This window comes from Mytilus californianus, unplaced genomic scaffold (genome assembly GCF_021869535.1).
Source record: "Mytilus californianus isolate M0D057914Y unplaced genomic scaffold, xbMytCali1.0.p SCAF_6, whole genome shotgun sequence".
Classification (NCBI taxonomy): domain Eukaryota; kingdom Metazoa; phylum Mollusca; class Bivalvia; order Mytilida; family Mytilidae; genus Mytilus; species Mytilus californianus.
In genome coordinates this window covers 75,082,019-75,101,104 of record NW_026262712.1, presented here as the reverse complement: position 1 = coordinate 75,101,104, position 19,086 = coordinate 75,082,019, and the positions used below count along the sequence as shown (strand labels likewise).

The window sequence follows — 19,086 nt, the reverse complement described above, 5'->3', positions numbered from 1 at the left end:
ACGTGCTTCCACGAAAATGTGCACAAGCCAAAAAAAGAAAAACTTGGTGTTTTTTTCATGCTTTTAGCATAAAAATGTAATTATAAGAAATGAATGCTTCTTTTAGTAATTTGTAAGGGTTGTAAAAGTGTTTATCGTGCACACACTTTTAGAATGAAGTGCTTCGGCGCTTCATACAAAATGTGCTTCAGTCAACACTTTTACAACCCAATAAAATTACAGAACGAAGCATTCATTTCTTAAATGAGTTAAAAAAAAATAACAGTCATACACGTATATGCATGATATATGTTTTAATGAAATATATCACTCAAGTATATCTTAATGTATTACTTTTCGATAAAGACTGGATCTGTGAGTGAGTGAACCCGAAAAAGGATATATACCCTGTCATACAATACTATTTGTGTATGAAAGAAAATTTTTTTTTTATCAACTTTAAAATGTTAGACCGGGATAATAGTCCATTCTGCACATCATCAGGTTGTGTTATGCAACTGTGGAAATTTTCATAAAAAATCTGCCCAGCCATTTAGGGGGAAGTTGCGCTTACAATGCACACCGGTAGATAAGCCGACGGACAGACAGAGTTGTTCGTGTATATACACATCAACACTTTGTTTGCGGAGGTACAACTATTCTTCCCGTTTACTGAGGATACTTTAATAAAATTAGTTTCGAACTTTAAAACTGCAAGATTGTTGAAGGAAATAAAATTACATTTGAGTTTCATTTATTTATAAATATTTATTATATAGTTGATATAATCTTTGATGTGTATTTTTGTGTTGAAATATGTATTTATGTTTTTTTTATAATAGCTATACTCCTTTAAAATTGTGCCTTCAATATTTACAAATTGTATTTTTTAGATAAAAAGTAAATACGACGTTTCCGTTTAAGAGTAATACGTTGCAGTTGTCTCCCTTTACATTAAATACAATTTTTTTAATGAATTCTCCCTTTACACATAGGATTAATTCAAAATTTGTGCATTTTATTCCAATTATTATAATTCTACTCATCAAAAAATATTTCTTACTTTACTATATATCCTATCAAAAGACCCATTATAAAATATTTTGCTTTGTTGAAAAATATTTTGAAAAAGTTTTTTTTCCTGGTTAAGGGTAATGGATAAAAGTAAATTTCCGGGTTAAAGGTAATTCATGGATAAGTGTTTGACACACGTTCTGTTCATCCTATCAAAAAGTTCATGTCACGGACAGTCATATCGTAAACAATCCCTCCAAAAGAAGCAAGGTCTCTTTAAAGGGGTATTCCACAAATCAAACTCAAATGTGCCTGCTTTATATGTCTCATGATATGTGTTTACCTGAAAATTGGCGCAAATGAAGTGCAGATTGGCGCAAATGCAAAACGCCATAAAATTATTGTCACCTTTTTTTTGTGATTATCATAATTATCATAGGTTTAGACATTGAAAATCATAACCATGGCATGTTGTTATATGCAGATGATCTTGTAATTATTACTGAGAATGAGAGTGATTTACAAAAAAATATAAGATGTTTTGAATATATGGTGTTGTACTAATGACCTTACTGTTAATTTCGAAAAATCTAAAATAGTACATTTTAGAACACAGTTTGTATTTAGATCAAATTTTCCATTTTTTTTAATGGTAACAATATTGATATTGTTTCCCAATATACCTATTTAGGTTTATTGTTTACTGAGCATTTAAGCTATGATGGTTTGTCAAAAGCAGTTGCTAAAGCATTTAGTAGATCGTTGGGATTGTTGATATCTAAATGTAAAGCTAACGATGGTTTCCATATATTGTACATTTACAAAATTGTTTGATACGCTTGTATGGTCTGTAATAGATTATGGTGCCTCTATATGGGGAACACGTGATTTTTCATGTATAAATAGTGGAAAAAATAGAGCCATGCGCTTTTTTATGGGTGTAGGAAAATACACACATAATACGTCTTTGTATGGGCTGGATGCCATGCAAAATCAAGCAGTGGACAAGTGTTATTAGAAATTGGACAAGATTAAATAAAATGAATAATGATAAAAAGTGTATATATGGGGTTACACATGTAAAAGAGTAAAAAATTGGCATTTTAGAGTAAAAAATAAGTTTAAAGAACTTGATATGGAATATTTGTGTAATGGTGCTATTCTAAATAAAGATTTAATTAAGAATATAGAAAATGTATCTTTTGAAAAATTTAAGGAAGATTGGTATGACAAAATTATGTCAAATGATAAAAATAAATTACGTATATAAAGAATGTTCAAAAATGTATATGGTGTAGAAAATTATTTTGATTTTTAATATACCTGGTAGATACAGAAGTGCTTTAGCAAAATTTAGATGTGGTGTAGAACCCATCAGAATTGGTATTTGAATATTGGTCGTTATGAAAATATTGATATTGAAAATAGAGTATAAAATTGTTTTAACTGTACTGATGACGTTGAAGATGAAAAACATGTTTTGTTAACCTGTCCTGTATATTCAGATATTCTTTATGTTATTTTTAATCATGCTAGTATTGTTGAGGAGAATTGTTTTCATGTCTGATAATGAAAAATGGATATTTCTTTTTATAAATGAAAATATGGTATTTTATGCTGCCAAAATCTGCACATTTGAAGAGCTTATCTTTTATCAAATAAATATGTTAATCGTATCAATACTTAATGAAATACATTAATATCTTAAGTCTGATGTGAAGACGAAACAGGTGTGTGGCGTACAAAATTATTAATCTGTGATATGATGATATGCACTATCAACAGATGGAATTAAAGATTGGTTAAATTTTGGTTCTATTGCTACGTATTCTTTATTTTGATTATTGATAGGTTTTATCTTTATTTTGATAAGTTAATTAAACAAACCAGTTCCTCTATTTCTGCATTGAAATAGCACTTTTCCTATACCTAAATTTTACAGCATCAACAAAATGAATAAATATTAAATATAATACAAAAAAATACAAAAAATACAAAAACAAAAACAAAAACAAAAAAACACTGTAATCAAATCTTTGAATATTGTTTTTATTGGTATAAATATTGATTTTGTTATCATTGATTTAAACCATACTAAATATAACACATATGTACTATCACGATACTACAATCTGTCGATACCTATAGTTTTGGCATTGCACAAGGTCATGTTTTTCTCTGACTGTTAATGACGTCTTTACACTAAATCCATTGGATGTTGGATGTGTACTGATTGATATTTTAGTCTTAGATACATGATTTTTTTATTAGTTGTTATTGGCTTTGAACTAGCTGTCAGTAACTGCGAGTACTCTCAGATCTGTACTTTAAGTCTTTTTGTTGTGGGTTTGTATAAGTACCCGTCCACGTCCACTCTGTGTTTTTGTTAGATGTATTTCTATTTGTATCCATCTAATGAGTTAAGCCTTTTTCATCTGATTTTTATAGTTCGTTCTTATGTCTTACTACTGTTACACCACTGTCCTAGGTTAGGGGAGAGCGTTGAGCGCTCACAAACATGTTTAACCCCGCCACATTCTTTATGTGCCTGTCCCATTTCAGGAGGATGTAGTTCAGTAATTGTCGTTGGTTCATGTCTGACATATTTATTTTACGTAAATTGTTTTATTATATATTAGGCCGTTAGTTTTCTCAATTGAATTGTTTTATATTTTTCATGTCGGGGCATTTTTATAGCCTACCATACGGTATGGGTTTGTCTCATTGTTAAAGGCCATGCGGTTGCCTATAATTGCTTACATCCACTTCATTTGAACTTTGATGGATAGTTGTCTCATTGGCAATCATACCACATCTCTTTATTTTTATAAGCAAGCAAAAAAAAAAAAAAAAGAAATTTAGAAAAAAGAGGAAATTTTAGTAAATATATTTCAGAACTGATATTTAGTTTACATGTATTATAAAAAAAAAACAGTTTATCGTAATTATTGTTAACTGTATTTGTATTTATATAAGTAGTACTGATTGTGTGTTCCCTGTGGTCATTTGAATGAATAAGTAGATCACTCTTAAAATTATTAACGATACAAATCAATTAGGGCTAAGGGCTTATCTTTTATCAAATGCATATGTTCACTGTATCAATATTTGTTGAAATACATTACTATTTTAATTAAGTCTGATGTGTAGTCGAAAGAGGTGGATGGCGTTCACAATTATTAATATTTGATATGCTGATATGCACAATTGGTATTCTATTATATGCAGATGATATTATATTAATTGCTGAAAATGCGAATGATTTACAATTAATGATAGAAATTCTTAATACATGGTGTAAAAATAAATTATTGAATGTTAACTTTGAAAAGACAAAGATTGTTTATTTTAGAAATCCCTCTGTACATCCAACCAATGTAATATTTTTACTTGGTGAAAAACAATTGTGTATTGTATCAAAATATCAAATAGACCGAATTCCTTGATTATAAAGAGATGGCAAAAGCTGTAGCAAGGTCAGCAGGGAGAGCAATAAATTTACTGATTGTAAAGAGTAAAGCACATGGAGATTTTCACTTTAATACATTTGTACATATACCAAACTTTTTGATACATGTAGCTTAAATTAGTCTTGTCAATTATAAGTTATCGTGCAGTCATCTGGGGCACTAAAGATTTTCTTTGTATAAATGCTGTTCAGCACAGAGTTATCCGCTTTTTTATGGGTCTTGGTAAATATATGATACATGTAGCTTAGTCTGGTCAGTTATAAGTTATCGTGCAGTCATCTGGGGCACTAAAGATTTTTTTGTATAAATGCTGTTCAGCACAGAGCTATCCGTTTTTTATGGGTCTTGGTAAATATACACCTAGTGACGCCATCAATTGGGATATAGGTTGGAAACCTCCATGTGTTATGCCTAGGTCACACATTCACGGATCACCTCGCCGGTTGCACTACGGATTAAATCTCACGGATGATCCCGGAAATGCAGTTTCCGTAGTCCGATAAGGATCCGATACGGATGCACAACGTTGTGACTCCGGCGACATGAGTGATACGGATTCTCATGGTACGACACGGTTTAATACGGAAATGACACGTTTTAATACGCAACGACACGTGTCGGGCGTATGTACTGCGGATAAACAGCGGTTTGCTACGGTATAAGTAAGGGTTAGTACGAATGAGAACGGTCTGATACGGAATACTGTGGATTCATTTTTTTTCGTGGATATCAATTTTCGTGGATTGCTGAAAACTTGCATTTTCGTGGATATTTGATTTCGTGGTTTTGCCGAACTCTGTCTACAAAGCCCATTGGAAATATGCTATTCGTTGAACATTTGAATTCGTGGTTCACCTGTACCCACGAAACCCACAAAAATTGGTATCCAACGAATAATAATAAATCCACAGTAGTACAAACCGCCACATTTTCTAAGCCGTTTATAATTTCTAATTAAGTTGGCGATTTATCATTTCTTTATGGCAGTGAATCGATGTTTATTTTGTATTGTTTCTTGAATTATTTATTTAATATTTTCGCATTTAGTTGTGGATCATAAACAAATGTTGTCATTTGCAAATCATTGCCATTATAGTAGTTGTTTGGTACTTAATTAAAGCTATAAATTCTATGTGTGTGAGTGTGCTATAACGTGCATATTTCAATTAGGTATTTATCTTCAGCAATGAGGCATACGTAAATAGAAATAAGGAACAACACAAACTTCACAGTGTAATAATTAATAATATCCAACAAAGCTCGACAGTTCTAAAGGACGATCCTTCATACCATTTTATTCTGCCATGACACATACCCGACAGGAGAATTCACGTAATGTTTTAGGTATAACCTCTGCTGTTTTGCATCGAAGGAGTCCAAGTTACCGCCCCTGGGGATCTGCACATCGTTCATGTTGACACCATCTCTCCAGGCTCCGGGAATGACTTGGTGGTCGTCGTTTTCTTGGTCCATTAGAGGGTTCTGATCACCAGAATATCTGACCCTCATAATGTTGTTGTATAGGCACAGAACTATGACGTGCACGGTTCATGACTGAGAGCAAACATCTGAATCTATTTGCAAGAATAACAAAGGTATTCTCTACAACTCTTCTGTCCCTCGATTAGCGGTAGTTAAAAATCCTCGTCTGCGATGATATAATAGCCCATTGGTTTGTCGTCACCGGGAAGAGGGGTTGCTGTTGGCATGCCGATTTACCCCATTTCAATGGCCTTCTTCAAGTCACTCTGGTTCCATAATTTGTAATCGGCGTCGACAAGGGCTATCAGCACGACTGAGTGATATCCTTTATAGTTGTAGACTAGGGATCTTCCGTTCTTAGGACACAGTATGGCTACATGTTTGCCATCTAGATCACCCAACGTATGGGGGAACTGCCATTTTGCTGTAAACCATTCAGCTATTATAGCCTGCCACTGTTCAGTAGGAGTCTCGATGACATCCACAGCATACACTGAAACTATGGCCTCGCAGATGTCCTGAACAATACCATAGATGGTATTGTGCGCAACCCGGATATCATACATCATTGTCCGGTAGCTGTCCCCCGTAGCCAAGTATCGCAGGGTGATTGCTAGCCTAAATCCAGAATCGATTGACTGTCTGTACCCCGGACCATTGACATGTAGCAGTTCTTGAAATATATTTGGGTCTATTCTTACAAAGTTCTTAAATGCAGCCCGATTTTCCGCACAAAGTTCAGCCATTATGGCCTCATACTGGCCATAGATAGGTCGTCGGAAAAGCCAGTCCCTAGTCCACCATCTCCTCTGCCTCCGGTCACCTTTACGTCTGTCATCAAGTAGCTCGAACACTGCCCTGGCATTTTGTGCCATATCAATATCCAATTCCAGCTAATTAATATTGCAAGCATCAGTTGTTGATTGTTCATGTTGAATAATGTTATGTATACCTCTACCGCAAGACACAGACTACGTTGGGTCCCATAAGTAGGGAATATTTATACAGAAGCCTGATGTTAGTTTGTCGTGGACCGTATTATTCCGTATTTTGTCGTGTTGTAACGTAGTAAATCGTAAAAGACTTTGAGAACCCTGGCTGATCCCTAGCTATCCATAATGCAACGTAATGAGATCGTGCCGTTCCATGACAAATTCGTAACAAAAGGTATTATATCCTTAACAATTACGTGGTGTAACCGTACTAGTACGTAGTTCTCCGGAACTAACCGTAGAAATAATTCGGGACCACGAATAAGTACGGATTAAACGGTTTTAATAGGGACTAAAACGGATCAGTAAGTTCTAATACGTTCCAGTAAGGATATACTACGGTTGTTTGATCAGTGGTCAAATTTTGCGCATGTTGAAAAATTGTCACGGATATACAAGTACTACTACGTATGACTACGGCTACAATACGGAAATCTACAGACCAATACAGATTGCCACGAATGATGCCGGATCGTATCCGTAGCTAATACGGCGTCAAATCCGTGAATGTGTGACCTAGGCATTAAGCAGTGGAGTTGTGGTTTTAGACATTGGGCTTTATGTAATGCTATGTCAACAGATGGAGTGAATTATAAAGTATTCCGATGGGCTTTAAGAAATGTTATTAATGAAAAGTAAAACTGGTGTAACAGAATTATGAAAAATTTAGAGAATGTATTTTAGATTTCTGCACTAATTTAGAGAATGTGTTGCATAAAAATGTTATAACACAGTTGAAAGATTTTTTATTTGAAAATTATAAAGTAAATTGGCATAATAGAATATTGTCACAAAATGTTGGAAAATAATTACGGACTTATAAATTGTTTAAAGATATTTTTGAAACAGAGATGTATTTGAGGAAGAACATTTCAAGTCGATACAGAAGTGCATTTGCTAAATTTAGGTGTGGCGTCGCCCCTTCGCAAATAGAAACAGGTCGTTATGAAAATAAAACTGTAAATGAAAGAGTTTGCTTTTTATGTTATGATCAAATTGAAGATGAGAAACATGTTTTTTTTTAGACTGTACTTTATATGTAAATTTGCTGAAAGTTTATTTAAGAAGTTAAAAGAAGTAACGTTGATTTTAATATTTTATCTGATGATGAGTTTACTGTTTTATACAATGTATATATAATAACGATTGTATTATATGTGTTATAAGTGGTGAGACTTTAATAAAATATTGAATCTGAACTTGCACTATCAACAGATGGAATTAAAGATTGGTTAAATACTTTCTATTGCTACGTATTCTCTATTTTGATTATTGATAGGTTTTATCTTTATTCTAATTAGCTACATATGTGTTATATGTTATACTGAAATATAGGTACTTTATAAGCACTATAGTGTTATGAGTATCATCGTTCCATCTATTCGGATTGAGTTATTCACTTGTCTTTATAATTTTAAATTTTTCCGCTTTTTTTCTTTTTGTGAAAACAAAAATGAATTCAAAAATGAATTGAGGATATATAGAAATGGATAAGAATAGGAGATATGCTATTACTGAGTGGGTATTTTATATCTATTTATTTTATTTTAAGTCAATTACATTTTCTGATGTTACCTACTGTTCATTCATTCATTTATTCATTCATTTATTCATTTAACTATTTTATTTTTATTTTTAATTTTCATTATTACACAATAGTCAATTAGCATGTGTAATATTACATCATAATAATAATATGCATTATTAAGTAATCTTAAAAATGAAAAAAACACGGGAAAAAGTGGTCTATACGTCTGGACTACTGAATATGGTGCTGCAATATGGAGAAGTAAAGAATACACTGGCATTAATGCTTTTTAAAAATAGGGCAATCCGTTTGTTTATAATTTTTATAATTTTATAATTATTTAGTTACATAATATATAAGTGTTTGATAAAATTTTCGATCTTCCAAAATTTTAATTTTTGCTAGAAAAATATTAACGCTGATCATGAAAAATATAAAGTTTCAATTAGTCATGATGATACATTACTTCTCAGAAGTATCGTCACAAACTCCGATAACTGATATTTCGTTAATATTATGTTTTCTAGTTTTTGACACACTAGAGCCAACCTGTCGTCGAATAGCCAGTTTCATTGGCGAATCATCGTTATCGTCATAAAGGCTATTAGAGTAAAATACGTCAGTTAACTCAGTAGACTTTCTAAATCCATTTGTGTTGTTTTCCTTCTTCTTTCGCTGCCTTTTTTCTATACATATCCCACATTTTAGTTTAATGTGTTCATAGAGAAGAGATAAACAACCTAATACTACTCCGGCTGCTACAATGTAAAATGCAATTTGAAAGTCTATTAGAAAAATAGTCTTAGCTTCTGTGCTATTTAATTGCTGACATGGTCCAGGCTTTGGCCATGTTTTCATTTTCCACATTTGAATCAGTCCACTATCGACTATGGAAATTATACTGAAAGATATACAAACAATAAAACCTATAATCTAGAATAAATTAAAATGAATTTATTTTTAAAAATTAGTCTTTAATTGTTTTTGATGTATAGATTGAGTTAGGGATATTGATAGCTTTTTGGTTTCATTTATAAATCTACATTCTGTTGTACCAAGAGTTAAATTATAATGTGCTTAGATGTGTAGTGTTTTCAAAGGATATTTAATAAACTTCTATCCTCTCATGAAATGTTGTGCAATTCTGAAATGTATATGGTTGATAATTGCCTGAGGAAATGGTCTTATCTAGTTTTCAGATTTATCAGGAAAGGCATAACATGACCCTTGTATTCTCAAAATCTTAAATGCCGGTCATGACCCTTTAAGAATTATCCCAGAAACATGGAGTGGGCTACAAGTATGAGAAACAAATGAAATTTGTCAGTCAAATAAGAGAAGTAAAAAATCTGCCTGAATTGAAAACTAATGGGGAAAATAACAATATTTTTGTACATAAACGGCGTCAAATAAAGAAATTTAGTCTAAAATAAATACCTAAAAATTATTCATATCATATATACGATCCAAAATATCATTCTCTGAATCCGATATGAATAACTGAAATTATTTATGATACACACATCCTACTACCCGACAAGTGTGAACAACCATCATCAGGTATGCCGATAAAGTCATAAAAACCAAAAGGATTTTAAAAGAAAAGTCGAAAACGTCTGTGATCAACCTTACTTATGGCACGACTACAAATTTTATGAACTGGAGATTTACACACAAAATCATTAAAATCATGATAATATCAATGATGATGAATTAACAAAGAAAATAGATATAAAGAAAATCCTTTCCCTTTAACAATCGTAGAAATAAAGACGTATATCTAGTTAATTTGATCTCATTTGCCCTTGTTCTTAATTTTCCATAGACCAGTTGTCAACAAAACAATGTTCTGTAGAAAAAAAAACTAACATAAAATCCAAGCAACAATGTTATTGTACTATCAATTATGGTCTAATTGCGGATGTTTAGACCACTTAACTTCAGGCTCCGTATAGTGTTTTATGGACTGTTTGTTTGTATTTCTATTTTGATGATGGATTTGTCTGTTTTTTTCCAAATTATTTTTTGGTAAACCTTTGTTATTTGCTTCCTTTTATATTCTGATATCAACAATAATAAATACTCACGCATCAGAAAATGTCTTAACAAACGGAGAAGTTTCGGGTAACGGAAATGCATACAATATAGGCTGGATATCTGACGGTGACAGTGACAGGTCACATTTGTGTGATATAGCTAGTTCAATGTACGTTTTATCTGCAACATACGCATAATTGCCGCCTTCTACTTTTCGTATTTGTTCCGCAGGGTCACTGCTAAATACAGAAGGGTCTGTTTGATTAAATCCTATCATGCCATTCCATAATTTCTTTCTTTCTGGTAATTCGGAGTTCTGCATGAATAATCAAAATATCGTTAATTATTTACATGTGTCCATTAATGAATTGACACGTTTGACATTTGGTGATGATTTAAACAGCGATATTATGTGGTACCGTGATGATGGGTGATGAATTCATGTGTGCCAAACATCCAGCCATGAATTTCACTCTTTTGTTTTGATACGATTCGTGTTCTTACATTATTAACTATGATCTCATAAATATAAAAATAAATGTCTGGCCATATTTTGTTTTATTTTCGGTATTGTCTCTCCATGCGGATAATTATGTATAATACAATGTGCACTTAGTTCAAACTTGTGAAACATGCAAAACACAACTGATCGTGCCGTAAACATACGAAATTGATTAATGCACTTTATTTAACATTTGCGTTTCATTTACAAAAACCGACTTTGTTTAAAAATTATGTCACATTTATAAAATTAATAAGTATATCCATTGAACGAGCATCCGTTTTGTTAATAACAAGCGATGTTACAGTTTTTTTGGATAATACTTACAATATGTGATTGACTGGTTATTGTTTAGACTAGTTCCCTGTAATTTATCTGTTTGACTCTGATATACGTTGCAAGGAAGAGAACCAGCCTTATTATTGTTCGACTAACGTCCAGTGGCAAATGTTTCATGCATATTCAAGGCGATAACAAATGCACAATATATTCAAAAGGTTGGTCCACCGGAATGCGGGACTAGCATTTCGTCTGTCACTTGAAAATGGTGGAATATTAGATATTGATAGACATTTTGTCTCACAACAGGGCACCTACAGGCTACTCAAAGAGGTTCTGCTACTGGTCTTTATCGTGCAGTAGCGTTGTACTCTCTCTATACGAGCCATCAAATGTATCGTCCCAATTTCGGACCGGACGTGGCGACATATTTATATATCCTTCACAGCCAAGCGGACGCTCAATTTCAGTAAGTGTATTTCTGCCGAACAAGATATGTACAAGGGATAACCCTATTTTATACTTCAGTCTTCCATTCGGGATGTCAAAGTAATTTTTATAAATATTGTATGTTTTTCGAATAATTATCATTGGAGAACACTCACTCTGGTTTTGAATGTACTAAGTAAATACAGTACGATAATTGATTTTATTTAGATATTATATACCTAAACTTTAACTGAATGTTAAAAAGCAAACTTTAATATTTAATACATATGTTGCCATTTTAATGTATTAACCTCTTTACACACAATAAATACGATGACAGCATAATTATGATAAATTCTGTCGTACAGAATTATGTTGAGGTCGGTTACGTGGCAATCAATGTTGAGTTTGTTTAGGAGAGTGTACATAACATGTACCTAGTTTTATACTGTCCGTTCAATAATGTGATATGAAACAGGTATACCATTATCATTTCAAAAGGTGCTTTCATGTTTGTATTTCTAAATATTCTGATATCAAATTTCATACCTTGAAAATTGTTTCATAAATTGTTTCTCCTGCTGTACCCCATTTATACGTTGACTGTTCAACCAATCCTTCTATATCTTTAAATGGTAGCTTATCTTTCGGGAATGTTAGAAAAGCCACAAAATTTCCACTGTATGTAGCAACAATTACAATACAAAATATCCACCAGCAACTTAGAAGTGTCCTACCCGCTGACGATACTGCAATATGCTCCCCTCCTATCAGTAACAAAAATAACAATATGTTTTTTTTTTTTCTTATTTTCAAAAATTGAAATATATAAGTTTTACTTCATTGACGGAAAAAAAGACAACTACTCAAGTAACGTAACTGAAAAATTGTTTTCATAAAATGTATACTAGTCATCAGATAATGTTATGGTCGGTTAAGCTTCAGTACTAACTGTAATGTAATTTAAAAAGCACCATATAGAGGTGTCAAATGAAACCACTTGAAATTCAATTATTTACTAACATGACTGATCTGACATATTGAGAACCATATAATATCACTCTCAAGTTTTTAGGGGTTTTGTTTTACCTAAGTTTATATGTACAAAACTTTCCTGTCCGTATCGCTGATTCACTGTATATGCTGTTAGTCGGATGGCTTTTTCATTTTCATAATGATTCAATATTTAGTAATTGTTTATTTTTTATTTTCTATTTGTTTCAAAACTTAGGAATAGTACCTGATGTACAAATACAATAAATTTTTATAATTTTCTATCATTTGACCAATACAAGTTAGAAAATTAGAAGTTTTCTAGAAATAAACAAAAACATACAAAGACATACCTTGACAAAGTAAGGCTCCATACATGTACCAGAATGCATCAGAGAAATGATGTAACCCTCTGATGATCTTTCTTCCAGCAATATTTCTGTAAAATGGATTATACTTTTCAAAGAGAAATAAGAGCAAAGTTATTACTGGTAGAGATATTCCAATATATAGGTAGACTGTTACGTTTAAGGGGTTCAGTAATTTTCTCCAGTGTTCATGAGGTGGTCTTTTGATGACAATTCCTGAATGTTCATAATAATATGGATGAGTAAAGTCCATTACTTGTTCTCTGTATGAGTTGATAGCTAATGGTGCTGCAACCAAATCAATATCCTACAATGGATGATACAAATGAAATATATTGGTGCTATAGTTGTGTGCTGCCTCTCGGCGTACAGGAACAATATTTCATTGTCCGTTATCATTTTGTTTGAATTCCGTACTTTTCATTAGTGACATTTTTGCACATTTTAATCCTTGTCATATTTCAGGTTGGTTTTTTCTTTTAATTTCTATATCAAATCATTGTACATAATCTGTAAATAGCAATGCATTATTTTAGAGAATCTTAACAGTTTTAACGGACGCCATCATGATTCAATTTCCCGTTATGGAATACCTGTTTTTCTTCGATTTCTGATTTTGTTTGTCGGTTTTGTTATCCTCTGCCTATTCTTTTATTTGTGTTTTGTTTATCAATAGAAGATTAATTCGAAACACTAAGATTTTTCTATCCCAAGGTAGATATTGCTTGAGTCGTATTTGGCACATCTATTTTCAGTGTTTATTGCTCTTCTTCTTCATATATGTTTTAGTATTTCAACTTTTATTAATTTTAGCGCCGCTGACAAGTCTTATATGCAGACTAAACGCTCGTCCGGCGTACCAAATTATAAACCAGGTATCTGTGATAAGGTTTCAACATTGGTATTTCTATTACATTAAATTTTGAATGTGATTATTAAGATATTATGTTTTTTCAATGAATTCTTAGTCATCGCCGCGCAATAGAATAATACATTACTAAGAATTCAACTTTATACTAACTCTACGTTGAATCTCCCCCAACAAACCATTCCACGACTGGTTTCCCTTGTCTGCTCCCCATTTTCCATCAGATGGTGCTTTTAATACATATCTGGAATGGTGAAGCTGTTTCGTCTCATTTGCATTTAAAATTGTATTTTCTTGAATAAGTATGTAAAAATATTCAATGTCATTTACTACTATTAACCGTTTTGCCCTTACCCATCTTTTTTGTACTAATGCACATTTCTATTAAGTCAGGTACTTTGTCTTAACTGATCTGTACGTCCATAAATAAACTGCATGTTACTCCACTGATCAAGATAAACAGAGGGAGGATATAAATTAAGTAAATGAACTGCATGTCACTCCACTGATCAAGATAAACAGAAGGAGGGTATAAATTAAGTAAATGAACTGCATGTTACTCCACTGATCAAGATAAACAGAAGGAGGGTATAAATTAAGTAAATGAACTGCATGTTACTCCACTGATCAAGATAAACAGAAGGAGGGTATAAATTAAGTAAATGAACTGCATGTTACTCCACTGATCAAGATAAACAGATGGAGGGTATAAATTAAGTAAATGAACTGCATGTTACTCCACTGATCAAGATAAACAGAAGGAGGGTATAAATTAAGGCAACAGTAGTTTACTGATGATCAAATCTCATTTATCGATAAGGAAGACAAATCAAAGAAACAAACAAAAACATGAGGGAACTTCACGAACCCTGAAAAGGAGCGTATGATATTAAACAATTAATTTAACTCTGCCATATCTTAAGGTGCCCTTTTCAAGTATGAAGCATTAACAGCGGTCGTCGTTAGTTATATCTCAATGTGGTGACTCTCAATGTTAAAAAATCAAAAATACTTTAATGACATTGGTGTTATGACAGGATTTTTGTTTGTTTACGATACATTCATTCAAACTTGCTAGCCTTAGAGCGATTCCGGGCTTCATATAGGGGTAAGGACAGTTGTCTATGGTTAACCGTATGTTGATATCATGGTTTCAATGCTATTCGAGGTAGGTTATTATTTCATTGAAATACTAATATATCTCCCTTTATTCAAAGACATATGTAATAGATGACAGGAACCGAGATATATAAAACATGGTGCCCTAACTTGCAAGTACAAAAACCAAATAAATGAACAGCATTGTTTTTCAAAATTTTGATATGTGCATATAGAATTTTCAACGATAACAGCTGATACATACGTAAAGTTAAGTATATGTGATAGTTCTTGGATTACTTCGATGGTGAGGCCACTATATTGGTTCCTTTCTTCGTCAAGTTCCACAAACGGTGCCCACTAGTAAAAGATATTACAGCTATTAATTTATTGTGTTGTGTAAAATAAATATGTAAGGTGCAGGCCGGTGTATCCGCGCACCTAAGACTAATGGCTTCACTTTGGTAATCTCATAAAACCAATAATCAGATAATATTGTGTGAACAAATTCATGACATACTTTAATTTTATGAAATCTTCTTTATGTATGGTTTCACCCTTAAGATTCTATGTAATGTGTGTCCAAAATTAGGGAAACCCCTGTTTTGACAGTTCTTCGAATGTCCTGTGAATTCCCGCATGCCTTCTAAAAATAGCTAATTTTTAATACAGCAAAGATTTTATACTTCGAAATATAGTTCAGGTTGAAAAAAACAAACTGCCAAGGATGCGGAGCAAACTTTATTTCATATTGATAGACATGTGACTTAAAATTAAACCAGTTTTTATCTGATTATGTAATTTAATTAATGGACAATGTCTAAATACGGTAATCATGGGATTGCAATTATAAACTCATTCTTAAACTTATCAATTTTCATCTGTTTTGTCCCTTCGGAAGACTAAAACAATTACAAGAACGATTCTATTTGTGTTACATTGCGGATATGGCGACATCAGATAATGCGCGATATCACCGGCCGAGCGGATACAGGGGATTCTTACAAGTTTTCATTTTTTACCTTTTTCGAAACCGTTTAATTTTCATATTTATTTAGGTCCTTTTGGTTATATAGCTCTTCAAAATATTTCGGTTCTTATACATCCTTGGCTTTCAAATATTCGGCTTAAAGCGTTTCTGATGAAGGTAAATCCAGAAAAGAGCTTATGACGCATACAATTTATAACGTGTTATTTTCATTTTTTTTTCTATAAATGCCTATATCCAATATTGTTATATGGAAAAATTAACAATATACATGTGTTGGTGAAAAATTAATAATTGTTGTGTTAGATTTCTTCATAACACTTAAAGTGTTTGCTTAGTCTTTAGCTTTCTATGTTGTGTCATCTGTACTATTATTTGTCTGTTTGTCTTTTTATTTTTGGCCATGGCGTTGTCAGTTTGTTTTCGATCTATGAGTTTGACTGTCCCTCTGGTATCTTTTGTCCCTCTTTTAAAGATACGCAAAATTTACAACTCACAAAAATTCGGTTAAAGACCGTAGATTAACTTCAATATGTCATCTGGTTTTGTGCCATTTGGCTGCCGTCTCATTTGCGTATATCCAACGCATCCTTTTCATCCATCTGATTTAACATATTGTACACAATGAATGTCACAATCATATACTACAAAAAAACTACCTACTGGCAATGTGCCCATCAGGAATTTCCTCTGGTTAAACCCAAACTCTGTATTTGGGTAGATAAAACTTTCAAGATGGTCACTTCCATTATTATGAAAGATTGTTGTATCTTTTTGGAGGAGTAAACTTCCATTCAAGTTAACGTATCCAATTTTTGATAATTCTCGTCGTGTTGATTCCCTCCACATTAATGTCTCGATTGGTATCCATCCAAATTTGTTTTTTGAATAATGCTAAAATTTAACTGTTGACTCAGAGATATGTGTAATTTTGAAATTATAATGCAAATATTAAAATTCAAATAGCAATATGTTATAATGTAAACTATGCAAAACATTGAAAGTCAATAAACCAAGACTAAAGGTGCAGGATCAAATAACCTCTGTGTAGAAATACCAATGTGAATAAAACTTCATACCAAACACAATTTATTAATTGGTTTATCGTAAATGGTTCTCTTTAAACTGACGGCAACACACACACACACACACACATTTACACGTAAATTATGCAAAAGTTTCAAAGTGAATGAACCATAAAAAAGGGATGGGACCACATAATCTCCATGGACATGAGACTTTCAAATCTTATACAACTGCATACCAAATATCATTGACTAACCATAAGTGGGATATCTTAAACTAATCACAAACTTGAACATGTAAACGATGCAAAAGTTTCAGAGTTGATAAACCGTAACTAAGGGGAATTATCCAAAAAATCTCCATTGAAATGAGATGTGCCAATAATACAACTGCATACGAAATATCATTGACCTACCGCTAGTGGTTTCTCTTAAACTGATATAAATCACAAACTAAAACATTGTTGACGCCGCCACTCCTACCTGAAACAGCAATCCTTAGTCTCGCCATTTTTTCTTCTTCTTCAGGGTGAGACAGAATTCACGTCAACGTTTTTAGTTATTGTACAATTTAGGCGAAAACAAAGATTATATAATAGCTACTGCTATTACTAAATACATTTATCTATACACATTATATTTTCATGTTCAGATATGTCGTGTTAAGTGTGTAACTGTGTATTTTATTACATTTGTACGCGTTTTCCTTACTTATTCATGACACGTTTTTGGTAGGGTTCGTATTGCTCAGTCTTTTTTTTATGGATTGTTTTATGGACTTTCGTCGTCTTTCTTTTTTGGCTGTGGGGTTGACAGTTACCGTTTGAATAATGAGACCTGAATGTCCCGTTGGTATATTTCAACCTTTTTTTGATGGCAGGAAGTTTATAAAATTGAAGTTGCCGAAAACAAAGAAAGCAAAAAAGACATAGTAGTTGTAACTCATTAAAGATATCAGGCTTATATTCACTCCGCCATACGTTCAGCACCACCCCATTAAATTTCAAAATATTTTTTTCTTCATGAATTTTGTTTATTACAGAAATACTGTGTATTAAAACTATTAAATAATAAGGTAACTATTGGATACAGATAAAATGTCAATCGATTACATTTTGACTGTTTAAAAACCAATTTCAAAAACCGGTCCTATGTGTTTTTTCGCGTTACTGTTATAGATTAAACATAAATGATTTTAGCACGTCGGCTTCTACGGGCTCGAAGGCCAATAAACCACTTAGATAACAGTGGGCTAGGAACCACCGCCGATGGACGTTACGCAACTGGAGAAGAATTCACAGGTCCGATGAAAGTCGTTTTTTGTTGAAGCCCGTCGACCGCCTAACCCGGGTTTTGGAGGGTAAGACACATCTTATAACGGAACAATAAAATTGAGAATAGAAACGGGGAATTTGTCAAAGTTTCAACCCGAGCAAAGAGCAGAAAACAGCCCAAGGCCACCAATGGGTCTTCAACACAGCAAGAAAATCCCGCACCCGGAGGTGGGCTACACCTGGCCCCTAAACAAAAATGTGTACAAGTTCTGAGAAAAAGGACGTCACACTAAACTCCGAAACATATAAATGAACCAAAATTTTAAAAACATACAATACTAACAATGGCCAGAGGTTCCTGATTTGGGACAGGCGCAAAAATGCGGCGGTGTTAAACATGTTTTGTGAGATCTAAACTCTCTATCCCTCTATACCTTTAGCCAATGTAGAATAAACAAACACAGAGCAATACCCACAGTAAAACTCAGTTTAAAAGAAGTCCGAGTCCGATGTTAGAATAGGTAACAGAAGAAACTAAGCAAAAGGACAATGATCAACATAAATTAACAAAGGACTACTAGCAGTTACTGGCTTACTTGCCAGCTCCAGACCTCAATTAAACTGATTGAAAGAGCATATCTTCATCATATTTAAATCAAGTACAATCCCTCACGTTAGGGGTTTAGTATCATACCATCATAAAAGAAAAGATAAGAACATAACCCGTATCATGCCAACAACTGGTTTTAGAATAAATATG

General features: G+C 32.8%; 1 protein-coding gene across 2 annotated transcripts in view; it reads right to left on the bottom strand.

Annotated features, from left to right (window-relative positions):
* Window positions 1–2,935: 2,935 nt before the first annotated feature.
* LOC127704949 (glutamate receptor U1-like) overlaps window positions 2,936–19,086 on the bottom strand; it is a 60,282-nt gene continuing 44,131 nt past the window's right edge. The window contains exons 4-10 of one of the 2 annotated variants that reach the window (XM_052209190.1): window positions 16,691–16,921; window positions 15,305–15,399; window positions 14,095–14,185; window positions 13,059–13,380; window positions 12,262–12,479; window positions 10,553–10,818; window positions 2,936–9,366 (exon numbers count right to left, since the gene is read on the bottom strand). In XM_052209190.1, the coding sequence (XP_052065150.1) occupies window positions 8,928–9,366; window positions 10,553–10,818; window positions 12,262–12,479; window positions 13,059–13,380; window positions 14,095–14,185; window positions 15,305–15,399; window positions 16,691–16,921 (1,662 nt within the window). In that variant the 3' untranslated portion in view covers window positions 2,936–8,927. The remainder of the gene's footprint in view (window positions 9,367–10,552; window positions 10,819–12,261; window positions 12,480–13,058; window positions 13,381–14,094; window positions 14,186–15,304; window positions 15,400–16,690; window positions 16,922–19,086) is intronic. The other variant, XM_052209191.1, reaches the window with a different exon arrangement.